The 17,911-nt window shown below is 46.7% G+C and overlaps 1 protein-coding gene across 1 annotated transcript in view; it reads right to left on the bottom strand.

Moving 5' to 3' along the window:
* LOC147123888 (nipped-B-like protein) overlaps nucleotides 1–17,911 on the bottom strand; it is an 832,420-nt gene that overhangs the window by 280,146 nt on the left and 534,363 nt on the right. Inside the window, 3 exon segments of the mRNA XM_085963154.1 lie at nucleotides 508–594; nucleotides 1,405–1,508; nucleotides 6,097–6,186. Coding sequence (XP_085819280.1) covers nucleotides 508–594; nucleotides 1,405–1,508; nucleotides 6,097–6,186 — 281 coding nt within the window.

Below are 17,911 nucleotides of genomic sequence, written 5' to 3'. Positions count from 1 at the left end.
CCAGTCACAAAAACAACCTTCGACCATCACCCTCTGCCTCCTGCCACTAAGCCAAGAGGGGGGGGGGGGGGCGTTGGAGGAGGACTGTGTGGTCAACTATGTCAAAGGCTGCAAAACAGGTCAAGAAGGATGAGGAGGAATAGTTTACCACGGTCAGTAAGGTAGGATGTTATTTGTGACTTTGATTAGGGCCATTTCAATGCTGTGGTATGAGCGAAATCTTGATTGGAGAGGTTCAGTACTTTGGGAGTGGAATTACATGTAGGCCAGACTGGGGAGAGGTGGCTAAATCTCCTTCCCAGAAATGAACCAGTTGGGTTTTTAATAATGGTAATTTATTTGCGATACCCGCCCACAAATTAGTAGATTTATGATATTTAATTTCACATCTCGCCACGGAAACATTTGAATCCAGCACCATAATTGCTGCACCATCTTATATAAACATTAAACAGTCTCTCCACTGAACAGCGAGGTGCACACACACGCACACACTTTAAAACTCACATGGTTGAACAAAGTGGAAAGCTTGGACCCGTCCTGTATGTTCTTTTCCAAGATACTTAACACCTTCACCATCTTGTCTGTTGGAAGCTGTAAACAGGAAAGAAAGTGTAAGATGCCTATGGATTGTTAAATGTTGCAAATGCTGCTCAATAGAAACATTTTGGATGAAATGAAGCTTCCAATGGCAGCCATAAATAATGAACAGAAGGGTAAGGGATCATACTGTTACATTACATGGTGTACAAATGGCCTGTCGCATTCTGTCACCCCACTAAAGAACTTACCTTCATACAGCACACCTGAGGGCACTGCCTATTTAAAGGATGGGCACCAAGTGATGCGATTTCACTTCTTCCACCCCCTCTCTCACTATATAAAATATCACACAAGAGATGACAGCACTGAAGTCCCAAGTAAAAACATGAGCACCAATGCTGGACTAGTTGGGCACAAGGGCATCAGCAACCTAGCTGATGCCAGACTCAGGGTTGGCCACTGGGTGCATTGTCTACTTTGGCCCCCACATGCATGGTTCTGAACGTGCGTAGAATTGAGATGAACCCCTCTCCACCTGGAAACGACCTTCCATGAACAACAAACCTTGTGTCAGGCATAACTGGAACTTTTCTTGATTGAACATGAATCTGAAACATTCCTGGGGTGTCAGATTTTTCCAATGGTGCTGCCTTTGTGAAGGACCAAACCAGTGGTCTAAATACAGGGAGACATCTTTAGAGTGTAACCACTACTAACAGGCACTCGGCAAAAACCCCAGCAGTCCCTGTCTACATGCATTCTCAGATACTGATACCAACTTGCAGTCTCCTGTCTGATCTACAAAAGTTATGGTATTAAACTTTTCCTTCCAGTTAAAGCAATTCAGGGCATAATACATACCCGGTCCATGATGCCCATAGCTTTGATTTTGGCAGATTCGCTGCTAAGTTCATTCAGTTGTTGTTTGCCCAACAACAACTCCTGAGGTAACTCCTCATCTTCGCCTGTGGAGAAACGGCAATTGTCATAGTTGTTGTTGGATTATGGTCAGTAAAAGTTTCCTCACCACTGATGTTAGACTGACTGGCCTGCAGATGCTGGGTTTATCCCTCTCCCCTTTTTAAACAGGGAAGATGGTGCCTGTGTTCCGATGGAAATGTGGGATTGTAAAACATGTGAACACTAGAACAGCAGCCAATTATTCAGCAATCGAACCGATTCTGCTATGGCAGCTCCGTCATTTCTCCATACCCCTTACTAACCTTACTTCCCATTGAGCCTGATGTATAGCCTGTGGGCAGTATGTTCCACAACATCTATAAAGAAATTTTATCTGGACTAGTTTTTAATTGGCTTAGTTCGAATATGCTCTCTTGTTCTGGATTTCTTGCAGTGATATGGCAACTTAGCCCACCCTCCAAGGCCCCAAAGCATTTCCCATCTAAATATTTTATGTAGGCACATCAGCAGTGATTTATGCACAGCAAGGTCCTACTAAAAGCAAGTGACTGCATGACCAGATAATGTTTTTGGTGGTGTTGGTTGAGGGGGGAATGTTGGCCAGGATACTGGGAGAATTCCAAGCTCCTCTTCGAAAGACAGTACCTCTGACAATGCAGCACTCCCTCAGTACAGCACTGAAGTGTCAACCTACATTATCAGCTCAATTCCTAGGAGGGGGCGTTGAACCTACGATTATCTTAAAAAAAAAAGTCATTAATCCATGGGATGTGAGCATTGCTGGCAAGGCCAGCATTTATTGCCCATCCCTAATTGCCCTCGAGAAGGTGGTGGTGAGCTGCCTTCTTGAACCGCTGCAGTCCGTGCGGTGAACAAGAAAAATAGGAGCAGGAGCAGGCCCTTCGAGCCTGCTCCACCATTCAACATGATCATGGCTGATCCTCTCTCTCAATACCATATTCCTGCTCTCTCCCCATACCCCCCTTGATGCCTTTTGTGTCTAGAAATTTATATCTCCTTCTTAAATATATTCAGTGACTTGGCCTCCACTGCCTTCTGTGGTGGAGAATTCCACAGGTTCACCACTCTCGGAGTGAAGAAATTTCTCCTTATCTCAGTCCTAAATGTCCTAATGTGGTACTCCCACAGTGCTGTTAGGTAGAGTACTACGAAATGAGACAAGCTGACACTTGAGTAAACAGTCATCCCCTATGTATCCTGCCAATTCCCTTCATTTTAAACAATTGGGTCACACCGTAACCTCATCTCCAGGGAATGTAACTTAAGCTTACACAGTATTCTGAATCGTCACTGAACTTTCTCGAACGCGAGTTTTCCAAAGCTGATCAGCACTGTAGAATTATAGTGGTGGTACTTTGCTTTTATGTTCCAAACCTTTTGTGATATAGCACATCATCCCATTAGCCTCTAAAAGCCAACTTTTAAATGACATGTACCTGGACCTTTCAATCCCTTCGTGGGGGTCCAGTGCTCCCTCATTTACATTTCACTTTCATCCAAAGTTACTACCCCACATTAAACTACCAGTGTTACATCTTCTCACGTTATCTAAATAAGTCCATTTGCAGTTTTCTGCTCTGCTCTTTCCCATTCATTGTACTTCTTAGATTAGCATCACTGCAAACTTGGACATAGTCCCTTCTATTTATAAACCTAAGAATGAAAATATAAGTTGGGGCCCCAGCTTATCCCTGGTCGACAGTTGAGAATATCCTTTTTATCCAAACTAATTTCCTATCCATGCCACAAAACTAGCACTAGCTTCAATTCCATGTGTCTCTGCTTTAATTTGCAATCTTTGACTCGAACTTTATTAAGTGTACTCGAGTGTGACATCTATTGATCCTCCTCTATCCACCACCTCAATGACTGAATCAAAGAAGTGGGTTAGGCATGACTTAACTTTCACAAAACCTTGCCGACTCTCCCTAAACAACTTGCACCTTTCCTAGTACGATAGCAAAATACTGCGGATGCTGGAAATCCGAAATAACAGAAAATGCTGGAAAAACTCAGCAGGCCAGGCAACATCCGTGGAGAGAAAATAGTGTCAACGTTTCGGGTCAAAACCTTTGTCAAGGCTAAAGAAGCACAAGAAATGAAATAGATTAAGAGGCCAGGCTGGGAGAGAACAAAAGAGAAGTGAAGAGACATTAAGAGGTATTCAAAATCTCGAGCCGTCTTTTGTCTCCACTAGTCCCATCACCGTCTCGTCTCGTTTTGAATACCTCTTAATGTCTCTTCACTTCTCTTTTGTTCTCTCCCAGCCGGGCCTCTTAATCTATTTCATTTCCTGTGCTTTAGTCTCGACAAAGGGTTCACCCGAAACGTTGACTCTATTTTCTCTCCACGGATATTGCCTGGCCTGCTGAGTTTTTCCAGCACTTTCTGTTATTACACCTTTCCTAGTGTTCATGTACTCTGTCCTTAACGATGAATTCAAGTGACTTTTCCCACTGTTGCCCAGGCAATTGTTGGGTTTGGCCCTTTCTCCAACGAAGTGGTTAACCTTTGCTACCTTCCAGTAAGCTTTGGAAGATTAGAATTAAAGCAACCTCAATTTCCTCACCTATTTAATCGCCAACAGTGAAAGCCATCTGGACCAGGAAATTAGTCCTATTATAATTGCATTATTTTATTCATTAATATTTTTATGTTTATACTAATCCCTTTAAGTATTTTTTTCTCAAACATACTTTTAGTCTTCCTTAAATTTTTTGATTTCTTTTTGATTCTTTTTATAATCCTTCTAGTTTTCATTCTTACTGCTGTTCATCATATCCTTTTGTAGAAACATAGAAATATAGGAGCAGGAGTAGGCCGTTCGGCCCTTCAAGCCTGCTCCGCCATTCAATGCGATCATGGCTGATCCTCTATCTCAATACCATATTCTCGCTCTCTCCCCATAACCCTTGATGCCTTTAGTGTCTAGAAATCTATCTAGCTCCTTCTTAAATATATTCAGTGACTTGGCCTCCACGGGCTTCTGTGGTGGAGAATTCCACAGGTTCACCACTCTGAGTGAAGAAATTTCTCCTCCTCTCAGTCCTAAATGTCCTACCCCGTATCCTGAGACTGTGACCCCTCGTTTTAGACCTTGTCCTAATCTCTTGCAGACTATAGTATCAATCCAAGAGTATTTACACTTGAATTTTAAGCCATTAATTACCTTTTTGAATAGAAAATAAAACTAAAAGCAATAAGCATGGAACAGTAGTGCACAAAGCCATATTGCACAACAGTTTTTATGCTCACTATACTTGTAAAATTCAGCCCAGATTTTGAGATTATTTGCCTTTTATGCGCCACCCAAGTCAGGTGGGAGTGCACTGCATGGTTGAGGCAGCAGGCACGAGTCAAGCTGCTTCAGGCTGGTGCTTGGTTGCCCTAAAGTACAACTTGCTTCAAGATGTGGTGGTGCAACTACAAGCATGGTTGGGAATAGCTGCCCAGCTACAATAGTAGCCTTCAAAAGGGAATTGGATAAATACCTGAAGGAGAAAAAACTGCAGGGATATGGGGAAAGAGCGGGACTAACTGGATTGCTCTTCGAAAGAGCTGGCGCAGACGCAATGGGCCGAATGGCCTTCTGTGCTGTACTGTTCGATGATTCTATGAGCAGTCACTTTTACCACAGCAGCTGCATGGATATGAATTCACAAGTATCATGAAAAAAATGTGGCATTTCAGGTGGAACCAGTAGCATTATCTTAGCAGTAAGTTAATTGCACCACCAGCAACTCATATTTGATATATTTTATAGACACACCAACATCTGAGGAGGATACAGAAAAATCAGACACTAACTGGAGGAGGGTATAACCGCTCCTGTTCTCACTCTGAAAGAACTCTCCCCTTAGTCCCATTCGAGCCATCGCCCCTGTTCTCGCTCTGAAAGAACTCTCCCCTTAGTCCCATTCGAGCCATCGCCCCTGTTCTCGCTCTGAAAGAACTCTCCCCTTAGTCCCATTCGAGCCATCGCCCCTGTTATCGCTCTGAAAGAACTCCCCCCTTAGTCCCATTCGAGCCATCGCCCCTGTTCTCGCTCTGAAAGAACTCTCCCCTTAGTCCCATTCGAGCCATCGCCCCTGTTATCGCTCTGAAAGAACTCTCCCCTTAGTCCCATTCGAGCCATCGCCCCTGTTCTCGCTCTGAAAGAACTCTCCCCTTAGTCCCATTCAAGCCATCGCTCCTGTTCTCGCTCTGAAAGAACTCTCCCCTTAGTCCCATTCAAGCCATCGCTCCTGTTCTCGCTCTGAAAGAACTCACCCCTTTGTCCCATTCGAGCCATCGCCCCTGTTCTCACTCTGAAAGAACTCTCCCCTTAGTCCCATTCGAGCCATCGCCCCTGTTCTCGCTCTGAAAGAGCTCACCCCTTAGTCCCATTCCCTGCCCTATCAACATACCCCATTACGTTTTCATAATCCACATGCATTTTAAACGTTACTGTGGATTCTACTTCTACCACCTTCTGGTAGGGCACTCCGTATAAAAAAATACTTCCTAACTTCTCCCTTCATTCTTTTGCTGATGATCTTAAATTAATGCTGCTAGTTACCAACTCAGCAACAAGTGAAAATAGTCTTTACTAGTGGGAATGTTAACACTTACCTAATGTAGTAAAGTCCATATCCTCCAGGTTTTCCAGGATATTTTCCACTGTGGCTGTGAATCGTTTGAACGTCGACGAGTCCATCATTTCTGTAACACAGCAACAGATATGTGTTGAAAAGATTGTATTGAAAGAACCATTTGGTTCAAAATCTCTTTTCCTTCAGTTATCAAAAATTGCAATCAGCTAAATACATAGAATGATACAGCACCGAAAGAGGCCACTCGGCCCATCATGCCTATGCTGGCTCTCAAAGAGTTGCCCAATTAGTCAGATTGAGTAGGCTAGGTCTATATTCTTAAGAGTTTAGACGAATGAGGGGTGATCCCATTGAAACATACAAAATTCTTACAGGGCTTGACAGGGTAGATGCAGGGAGGATGTTTCCCCTGGCTGGGGAGTCTAGAACCAGGAGTCATAGTCTCAGAATAAGGGGTCAGCCATTTAGGACTGAGATGAGGAGAAATTTCTTCACTCAGAGGATGGTGAATCTTTCACAACCTACATTCCCACCCAGCTTTGTATCATCAGCAAACTTGGATATATTACATTTGGTCCCCTCATCCAAATCATTGATATAGATTGTGAATAGCTGAGGCCCAAACACTGATCCTTGTGGTACCCCAATAGTTATAGCCTGCCAACCCGAAAATTACCCATTTATTCCTACTCTTGTTTTCTGTCTGTTAACCAATCCTCAATCCATGCTAGTATATTAGCCCCAATCTAGTGAGCCCTAATTTTGTTTAATAACCTCTTGTGTGGTACCTTATCGAATGCCTTCTGAAAATCCAAATACACATCCACTGATTCCCCCTTATCTATTCTGCTAGTTACAACCTCAAAAAACTCTTAACAGATTCGTCAAACATGACTTCCCTTTCATAAATCCGTTAACTCTGCCTATTATTATTTTCTAGGTGCCCTGTTACCAAGCCCAGAAATTCGGGTCTCCACGGGTGAGTCCGCACGGGGTGCTCGCCCGATGGCCCAATGGAAGTGCCGGTTTTCGGTCTCCACGGGTGAGTCCGCACGGGGTACTCACCCGATGGCCCAATGGAAGTGCCGGTTTTCGGGTCTCCACGGGTGAGTACGCACGGGGTACTCACCCGATGGCCCAATGGAAGTGCCGGTTTTCGGGTCTCCACGGGTGAGTCCGCACGGGGTACTCACCCGATGGCCCAATGGAAGTGCCGGTTTTCGGGTCTCCACGGGTGAGTCCGCACGGGGTGCTCGCCCGATGGCCCAATGGAAGTGCCGGTTTTCGGGTCTCCACGGGTGAGTACGCACGGGGTACTCACCCGATGGCCCAATGGAAGTGCCGGTTTTCGGGTCTCCACGGGTGAGTCCGCACGGGGTACTCACCCGATGGCCCAATGGAAGTGCCGGTTTTCGGGTCTCCACGGGTGAGTCCGCACGGGGTGCTCGCCCGATGGCCCAATGGAAGTGCCGGTTTTCGGTCTCCACGGGTGAGTCCGCACGGGGTACTCACCCGATGGCCCAATGGAAGTGCCGGTTTTCGGGTCTCCACGGGTGAGTACGCACGGGGTACTCACCCGATGGCCCAATGGAAGTGCCGGTTTTCGGTCTCCACGGGTGAGTACGCACGGGGTACTCACCCGATGGCCCAATGGAAGTGCCGGTTTTCGGTCTCCACGGGTGAGTACGCACAGGGTACTCACCCGATGGCCCAATGGAAGTGCCGGTTTTCGGGTCTCCACGGGTGAGTACGCACGGGGTACTCACCCGATGGCGCAATGGAAGTGCCGGTTTCCTGCATGCACTGCGCATGCGCGAGAAACCAGCACTTCCGTTCCCCTGAAAGAAGGGGTTCAGAAGTCGAACACGTGCATGGGAGAGGCAACGCGTGCGCATCGAACTTACTTTTTTTCTGCAGGTTTTCCCGGGAAGGTAAGTCTCCAGAAGTTAGACATGTAAAAAGCAGTCGCAAGGCCTGCTTTTTACAAGGTAAGTGGTGAATTAATTAAAATTAAAGCATTTTTTCCACAGGTTTATTATTTTTAAATACTTTAAAGCAAGGTAAGTTTATTTTTAGCCCCATTAGAAAATGTAATTAATTTTTTCAAAAATTTAAATTATCGTTTAAAATAGTTATTTAATGTAATTTACAATTTATTTTTAAAATGTGATTTAAAAAAAAAATTTATTTGACGATTTAGTGATGTTTTAGAGCTTATAGTATTTATAGGTTTGACAGGTCTTCCTGTCAAACTTATGAATGAAGCATTCCCTGCTACCATTGGCTCTCCATGGCCCACGTGATCCCAGGGGACGCATCAAACTAACTGCGCCCCTGGGATACGCAAGCACTGCGCGCCGGCAGTTGGAGGGGGCCCAGGATCGGAATCCCACGGGGCCCACAGCTCAATAGATTCTAGCCGTTTTTCTTAAAGTTACTCCGCACAAATTCTGGGCACCACACTTTAGGAAGGATGTGAAGGCCTTAGTGAGGGTGCAGAAAAGATTTACGAGAATGATTCCAGGAATGAGGGACATCAGTTACGTTGATAGACTGGAGAAGCTGGGGTTCTTCTCTTTGGAGCAGAGAAGATTGAGAGGACATTTGATAGAGGTGTTCAAAATCATGAGGGGTCTGGACAGAGTAGAGAGAAACTGTTCCCATTGGCAGATGGGTCGAGAACCAGAGGACACAGATTTAAGGTGATTGGCAGAAGAATCAAAGGCGAACCAAGAAAAACTTTTTATGTAGCAAGTGGTTAAGATCTGGGGTGCACTTCCTGAAAGGGTGGTGGAGGCAGACTCAATCTTATCTTTCAATAGGGAGTTGCATAAGTATCTGAAGGAAAAAAAATTGCAGGGCTACGGGGAAAGGGCGGGGGAGTGGGGCTAGCTGAGGTGCTCTTGCAGAGAGCCGGCACGGGCTCAACAGGCCGAATGGCCTTTTTCCAACTGTAACCATTCTATGGTGTCTTTTGGCCCCATTTCCTTGGTATATTTTTATAGAATACTCTAGGTGTATCATTATCACTAAGGAAAAAGTACTTGGTAAAACAATGGGACTAAAAGATGACAAGTCCCCTGGACCAGATGGCCTGCATCCCAGGGTCTTAAAAGAAGTGGCTGCAGAGATAGTGGATGCATTGATTGCGATATACCAAAATTCCCTGGACTCTGGAGAGGTCCTAGCGGATTGGAAAACTGCAAATGTAACACCCCTATTTAAGAAAGGAGGGAGACAGAAAGTAGGAAACTATAGACCGGTTAGTCTAACATCTGTTGTTGGGAAAATGCTGGAGTCCTTCATTAAGGAAGCAGTAGCAGGGCATTTGGAAAATCATAATGCAATCAAGCAGAGTCAGCATGGTTTTATGAAGGGGAAATCATGTTTAACAAATTTGCTGGAGTTCTTTGAGGATGTAACGAGCAGGGTGGATGAGGGTGAGCCAGTATAGTGTATTTGGATTTCCAGAAGGCATTCAATAAGGTGCCACATAAAAGGTTACTGCATAAGATAAGAGCTCACGGAGTTGGGGGTAATATATTAGCATGGATAGAGAATTGGCTACTAATAGAAAGTCGGGATAAATCGGTCATTTTCCGGTTGGCAAATGGTAACTAGTGGGGTGCCACAGGGATCAGTGCTGGGGCCTCAACCATTTACAATCGATATTAATGACTTGGGTGAAGGGACCAAGTGTAATGTAGCCAAGTTTGCGGGTGATACAAAGATAGGTGGGGAAGCAAGTTGTTCAGAGGACTCAAAGAATCTGCAAAGGGATATAGACAGGCTAAGTGAGTGGGCAAACATTTGGCAGATGGAGTATAATGTGGCAAAGTGCAAGGTTATACACTTTGACAGGAAAAATAAAAAAGCAAAATTATTTAAATGGAGAGAGATTACAAAATGCTGCAGTTCAGAGGGACCTGTGGGTCCTTGTGCATGAAACACAAAAAGTTAGCATGCAGGTACAGCAAGTAATCAAAAAGGCAAATGGAATGTTGGCCTTTATTTCAAGGGGGTTGGAGTATAAAAGCAGGAAGTCCTGCTACACTGTACAGGGTATTGGTGAGACCACACCTGGAGTACTGCGTACAGTTTTGGTCTCCTTATTTAAGGAAGGATATACTTGCATTGGAGGGAGTTCACAGACGATTCACTCGGTTGGTTCCTGAGATGAGGGGGTTGACTTATGAAGAAAGGTTGAGCAGGCTGGGCCTATACTCATTGGATTTAGAAGAATGAGAGGTGATCTTATTGAAACATATAAGATACCGAGGGGGCTCGACAAGGTAGATGCAGAGAGGATGTTTCCCCTCGTGGGGAAATCTAGAACTCGGGGGCATAGTTTCAGAATAAAGGGTCATCCTTTTAGAACTGAGATGAGGAGGAATTTCTTCTCTCAAAGGGTCGTGAATCTGTGGAATTCTCTGCCCCAGAGAGCCGTGGAGGCTGGGTCATTAAATATATTTAAGGTGGAGACATACAGATTTTTGCAAGATAAGGGAGTGAAGGGTTTTGGAGAGCAGGCAGGGAAGTGGCTTTGAGCCCAAGATCAGCTATGATCTTATTGAATGGCGGAGCAGGCTCGAGGGGCCAAGTGGCCTATTCCTGCTCCTATTTCGTATGTTATGTATCTTCTCTACCTGATTTCGACAAGCTTCTCCTACCATAACCTCCCAGCGTTCTAGCTTGTAAGCTCCAATTTCCTCTAATCTATCCCTAAAGTTCGCTCCCTTTGCATTCAGATCAGTCTTGGTCCTTCCTGTATGGTTTCAATCCAAGTTTATTTTTCTGTTGCTGGGCCTCCCATCCTCAATACTCCAAGCTGCCCCATCATTCTTCGTATACCTTTTTGCTCTCCATTTTCTACAAACTTTAACTAGTCCAAAACTCAGCTGCCCATATCTTAACCCTCAAAGTCCTGCTTGCCACAATCACCCCAACTTTACTACAAAAGCAAAATACTGCAGATGCTGGAAATCTGAAATAAAAACAGAAAATGCTGGAAATACTCAGCAGGTCAGGCAGCATCTGTGGAGAGAGAAACAGAGTTAACGTTTCAGGTCAACGACTTTTTATCAGAACTGAAAAAGGTTAGAGATGTAACAAGTTTTAACCAAGTGCAGGGGAGGGGAGGAAAGAACAAAAGGGAAGGTCTATGACAGGGCAGGGGAAGGGAAGGGAGGGGAGGTCTATGAGAGGGGAAGGGAGGGGAGGGGAAGGGAGGTCTATGACAGGGCAGGGGAGGGGAGGGGAGGGGAGGAAAGAACAAAAGGGAAGGTCTATGACAGGGATGGGGAGGGGAGGAAAGAACAAAAGGGAAGGTCTACGATAGGGGAGGGCAGGGGAGGAAAGAACAAAAGGGAAGGTCTATGACAGGGATGGGGAGGGGAGGAAAGAACAAAAGGGAAGGTCTACGATAGGGGAGGGCAGGGGAGGGGAGGGGAGGAAAGAACAAAAGGGAAGGTCTATGACAGGGGAGGGAAGGTCTATGACAGGGCAGGGGAGGGGAGGGAAGGTCTATGACAGGGCAGGGGAGGGGAGGGAAGGTCTATGACAGGGCAGGGGAGGGGAGGGAAGGGAAGGTCTATGACAGGGCAGGGGAGGGGAGGGAAGGGAAGGTCTATGACAGGGCAGGGGAGGGGAGGGAAGGGAAGGTCTATGACAGGGCAGGGGAGGGGAGGGGAGGGAAGGTCTATGACAGGGCAGGGGAGGGGAGGGAAGGGAAGGTCTATGACAGGGCAGGGGAGGGGAGGGGAGGGAAGGTCTATGACAGGGCAGGGGAGGGGAGGGGAGGGAAGGTCTATGACAGGGCAGGGGAGGGGAGGGAAGGGAAGGTCTATGACAGGGCAGGGGAGGGGAGGTCTATGACAGGGTGGAAGGCACAAGAGGTTAAATGACAAAAGGGATGATGGGCAAGGCAAAAGGAGATCGCAGCCCTGCCTCCAATCTAGTTTCTTTTCTTTCCAGTTTTGAAGAAGGGTCCAACCCGAAACGTCAACTCAAATTTCTCTCCACGGATGTTGCCTGACCTGCTGAGTTTTTCCAGCATTTTCTGTTGTTAAAAGGAGATGGTAATGGGATCAGTGAAGGTCTGGAGGTGTCAATAGGAATAGCTCATCGACCTGAAACATTAACTGCTTCTCTCTCCACAGATGCTACCTGACTTGCTGAGTACTTCCAGCATTTTCTGCCTTTACCCCACCTTTACTGATGTACGCTGGGTTCCCTGTCTCCCACTGTTATAATCCCACCCAATCTCTGCAACCTCCTCCAGCCGTGCACCTCCTCTCCCACCTCAAGTTCTCGGACTGTCCTTTTGTGCACCCCCCTCAATTTACCCCACCCACAGTGGCACAGCCTTCAGCTGCCTCAACTCACTCGGAACTTTTCCCTAAAACTTCACCACGAACTTTTTACACGAGTGGTTAGGATTTGGAATGCACTGTCTGATAGGCTGCTGGACAGGCTCAACAGTCGCCTTCAAAAGGGAACTGGATAAATAGGAGAAAAAATGGACTGTACAGCATCGACTTCGGACACGACAAAGGCACACTCAGCCCAGTCGACCCTGCAAAGTCCTCCTCACTAACATCTGGGGACTTGTGCCAAAATTGGGAGAGCTGTCCCACAGACTAGTCAAGCAACAGCCTGACATAGTCACAGTCACAGAATCGTACCTTTCAGCCAATGTCCCAAACTCCTCCATCACCATCCCTGGGTATGTCCTGTCCCACCGGCAGGACAGACCCACCAGTGGTGGCGAAACAGTGGTATACAGTCGGGAAGGAGTGGCCCTGGGAGTCCGCAACCTTGACTCTGGACCCCATGAAGTCTCATGGCTTCAGGTCAAGCATGTGCAAGGAAACCTCCTGCTGATTACATAGAAACATAGAAGATAGGAGCAGGAGTAGGCCATTCGGCCCCTCGAGCCTGTTCCGCCATTTAGTGAGATCATGGCTGATCATCCAAATTCAGTACCCTGTCCCTGCTTTCTCCCCATATCCCTTCATTCCTTTAGCCTTAAGAAATATATCTAACTCCTTCTTGAATATATTTAATGAATTGGCTTCAACTGCCTTCTGTGGTAGAGAATTCCATAGGTTCACCACTCTCTGGGTGAAGAAATTCCTTCTCATCTCAGTCCTAAATGGCCTACCCCTTATCCTTAGACTGTGACCCCTGGTTCTGGACTCCCCGCCCATCGGGAACATCCTTCCTGCATCTAGTCTGTCTAGTCCTGTTAGAATTTTATAAGTTTCAATGAGATCTCCTCTCATTCTTCTAAACTCTAGCGAATATAAGCCTAATCGACCCAATCTCTCCTCATACGTCATTCCTGCCATCCCAGGTATCAGTCTGGTGAATCTTCGCTGCACTCCCTCCATGGCAAGAACATCCTTCCTCAGATAAGGTGACCAAAACTGCACACAATACTCAAGGTGTGGTCGCACCAAGGCCCTGTACAACTGCAGCAAGACATCCTTGCTCCTGTACTCAAATCCTCTCGCTATGAAGGCCAACATACCATTTTCCTTCTTAACCACCTGCTGTACCTGCATGCTTATCTTCAGCAACTGGTGCACAAGGACACCCAGGTCTCGTTGCACTTCCCCTTTTCCCAATCTATTGCCGTTCAGATAATAATCTGTCTTCCTGTTTTTGCCACCGAAGTGGATAACCTCGCATTTATCCACATTATACTGCATTTGCCATGCATCTGCCCAATTGCCCAACCTGTCCAAATCATACTGGAGTTTCTCTGCATCCTCCTCACAGTACACACGCCCACCCAGCTTTGTGTCATCTGCAAACTTTGAGATATCACATCTAGATCCCTCGTCTAGATCATTTATATATTTACCACCTACCGCCCTCCCTCAGCTGACGAATCAGTACACCTCCATGTTGAACACAACTTGGAAGTAGTATTGAGGGTCGCAAGGGCACAGAATGTACTCTTGGTGAGGGGCTTCAAAGTCCAGCACCAACCAAGAGTGGTTCGGCAGCACTACTACTGACCGAGCTGGCCGAGCCCTGAAGGGCATTGCTGCCAGTCTGGGCCTGCAGCAGGTGGAGAGAACCAACTTGAGGGAAAAACCTACTTGACCTCGTCCTCACCAATCTACCTGTCGCAGATACATCTGTCCATGGCGGCATTGGTATCAGTGACCACCGCATAGACCTTGTGGAGACGAAGTCCCGTCTTCACACTGAGGACACCCTCCATTGTGTTGTGTGGCACTACCACAGTGCTAAATGGGATAGATTCAGAACAGATCTAGCAGCTCAAACCTGGGCATCCATGAGGTGCTGTGGGCCATCAGCAGCAGCAGAATAGTATTCCACCACAATCTGTAACCTCATGGCCTGGCATATCCCTCACTCTACCATTACCATCAAGCCAGGTGACCAACCCTGGTTCAATGAGGAGTGTAGAAGAGCATGCCAGGAGCAGCACCAGGCGTACCTAAAAATGAGGTGCCATCGTGGGGGAGCTGCAACACAGGGCTACACGCATACTAAACAACAGAAGCAGCATGCTATAGACAGAGTTAAACGATCCCACAATCAACAGATCAGATCAAAGCTCTGAAGTCCTGCCACATCCAGTCGTGAATGGTGGTGGACCATTAAACAACTAACAGGAGTTTCCATGAACATTCCCATCCTCAATGATGGCGGAGACCAGCACGCGAGTGCAAAACACAAGGCTGAAGCGTTTGTAACCATCTTCAGTCAGAAGTGCCGAGTGGGATGATCCATATTGGCCTCCTCCTGCAGTCCCCACCATCACAGAAGCCGGTCTTCAGCCAATTTCATTCACGCCATATGATATCAAGAAACGGCCGAGTGCTCTAGATACAGCAAAGATTGTGGGCCCCGACAATATCCCGGCTGTCATGCTGAAGAACTAGCCGTGCCTCTAGCCAAGCTGTTCCAGTACAGCTATAACACTGGCATCTACCCAACCAAGTGGAAAATTGCCCAGGTATGTCCTAGCCACAAAAAACAGGACAAATCCAATCCGGCCAATGGATAAAATAGCTGAAATCCAGGGGTGAGGTAAGAGTGACTGTCCTTGACATCTTGCATCTGAGCGACTGTGGCATCAAGAAGCCCTAGTAAAATTGAATTCAATGGGAATCAGGGGAAAGACTATCCACTGCCTAGAGTCATAGCTAGCACAAAGGAAGATGGTTGTGGTTGTTGGAGTTCAATCATCTCAGCCCCAGGACTTGCTGCAGGAGTTCCTCAGGGCAGTGTCCTAGGCCCAACCATCATCAGCTGCTTCATCAATGACCTTCCTTCCATCATAAAGTCAGAAGTGGGGATGTTCGCTGATGTCTACACAGTGTTCAGTCCCATTCACAACTCCACAGATAATGAAGCAGTCTATGCCCACATGCAGCAAGACCTGGACGACATTCAGGCTTGGGCTGATGTGTGATGTGAATTTTAGTTGCCACTTAAGTGCCAGGCAATGACTATCTCCAATAAGAGAGAGTCTAACCACCAACCCTCGACAGTCAACGGTATTACCATCGTTGAATCCCGCAATATCAACATCCTGGGGGTCACCATTGACCAGAAACTTAACTGGACCAGTCACATTAATACTGTGGCTACAAGAGCAGGTCAGAGGCTGGGTATTCTGCGGCGAGTGTCTCAGCTCCTGACTCCCCAAAGCCTTTCCACCATCTACAAGGCACAAGTCAGGAGTGTGATGGAATACACTTCACTTGCCTGGATGAGTGCAGCTCCAGCAACAATCAAGAAGCTCAACACCATCCAAGACAAAGCAGCACGCTTGATTGGCACCCCATCCACCACCTTAAACATTCACTCCCTCCACCACCGGCGCACCATGGCTGCAGTGTGTACCATCTACAAGGTGCACTGCAGCAACTCGCCAAGGCTTCTTTGACAGCACCTCCCAAACCCACGACCGCTACCACCTAGATTGACAAGGGCAGAAGGCGCATGGGAACACAATCACCTCCTAGTTCCCCTCCAAGTCACACACCAGCCTGACTTGGAAATATATCGCCGATCCTTCATCGTCACTGGGTCAAAATGCTGGAACTCCCTCCCTAACACCATTATGAGAGTACCTTCACCAAGCGGACTGCAGCGGTTCAAGAAGGCGGATCACCACCACCTTCTCAAGGGCAATCAGGGATGGGTAACAAACGCCAGCCTTGCCAGCAACGTCCACATCCCAGGAACGAATAAAAAAAAAACTAGATGTAGGGGTATGGTTGGGGAAGATAGAAGATGGCGGAAAACGTGGACAATGCACATCATCTGAAGAATGAAGTCGAGCATAAACAGGTAAACATTTTTCCTCATCATTGAAGCATTCTCCACTCACTAAGTGTACTACACTAGTGCAACTGAGGAGGTGGGAGGCTCCTGCAGGGGAACAATAAAACCAGTTGCCTAGGCAGAGCGGCCAAAGACAAATTAACGTGCAGCAGTAAAATCTAGCCAGTAATGTTTAGCAAACATGTAAGGATTACTCCATAAAGAACCTGACAAGTGCCCAGGAAACTGCAGTGGAATGATCTTTATCCCAAAAGTGTCAGCTTGGCTCAGTCGTTGCACTCTCGCCTGAGTCAGAAGGTTGAGGTTTGAAGCCTCACTCCAGGAGGTGAGTACATAATCTAGGTTGACACTTCAGTGTAGTACTGAGGGAGTGCTGCATTGTCAGATGAGTTGTTAGAGGCTATGTCTGCCTGGTTAGGTGGACGTAAAAGATCCTGTGGCACTCTTTTGAAGATAAGCCGGGGAGCTCATTGGCTGGTAAGTGCTTTGGGTCGTCCCAAGGGCGTGAAGGTGCCACCTAAATTAAAGATCTTTTTCTTTCTTGCCCCTTGCTTTTCCCTCCAAGATGGTAGAAGTGTAGAATGCACTCACCGTTTGCTATCTGCTGCTAGGTCAACTGGTTTGCATCTTAGGAAAAGAATTCTGGCGCAACTTCCAGAGTGACAGAGTTTCCAGCAAGTAATCAGGAAGGCAAATGGAATGTTGGCCTTTATTGCAAGGGGGTTGGAGTATAAAAGCAGGGAAGTCCTGCTACAACTGTACAGAGTATTGGTGAGACCACACCTGGAGTACTGCGTAGAGTTTTGATCTCCTTATTTAAGGAAAGATATACTTGCATTGGAGGCAGTTCAGAGATGATTCACACGGTTGATTCCTGAGATGAAGGGGTTGACTTATGAAGAAATGTTGAGCAGGTTGGGCCTATATTCATTGGAATTTAGAAGAATGAGGGGTGATCTTATTGAAACATATGATACTGAGGGGGCTCGACAAGGTAGATGCAGAGAGGATGTTTCCCCTCCTCGTGGGGAAATCATAGTTTCAGAATAAAGGGTCGCCCTTTTAGAACTAAGATGAGGAGGAATTTCTTCTCTGAGGGTCGTAAATCTGTGGAATTCTCTGCCCCAGAGAGCTGTGGAGGCTGGGTCATTAAATATATTTAAGGTGGAGATAGACAGATTTTTTTACAAGATAAGTGAGTGAAGGGTTATGGGGAGCGGGCAGGGAAGTGGCTTTGAGCCCAAGATCAGCCATGATCTTATTGAATGGCGGTGCAGGCTCGAGGGGCCAAGTGGCCTATTCCTGCTTCTATTTCTTACGTTCTTATTATGTACAGGACACCGAGTAATTTAAGGCTCTATAAGCATATGTGTAGGTAAGAATGCCCACTGCCGAAGACGATTTCAGCAGCTCAAGTAATAAAAAAGTTACTGTTCAAATGCAACCGGGAAGCAGCTTTTGGTGCGAACTCTGGGTAAGCGCTAAGAACCAGTCACAAGCAC

The sequence above is a fragment of the Somniosus microcephalus genome, chromosome 1, assembly GCF_052327205.1.
Source record: "Somniosus microcephalus isolate GS21.2 chromosome 1, FLI_Smic_1.0, whole genome shotgun sequence".
Lineage (NCBI taxonomy): Eukaryota > Metazoa > Chordata > Chondrichthyes > Squaliformes > Somniosidae > Somniosus > Somniosus microcephalus.
Note: the sequence above shows the minus strand (reverse complement) of the source record. Positions and strands in the feature narration are given on the sequence as shown.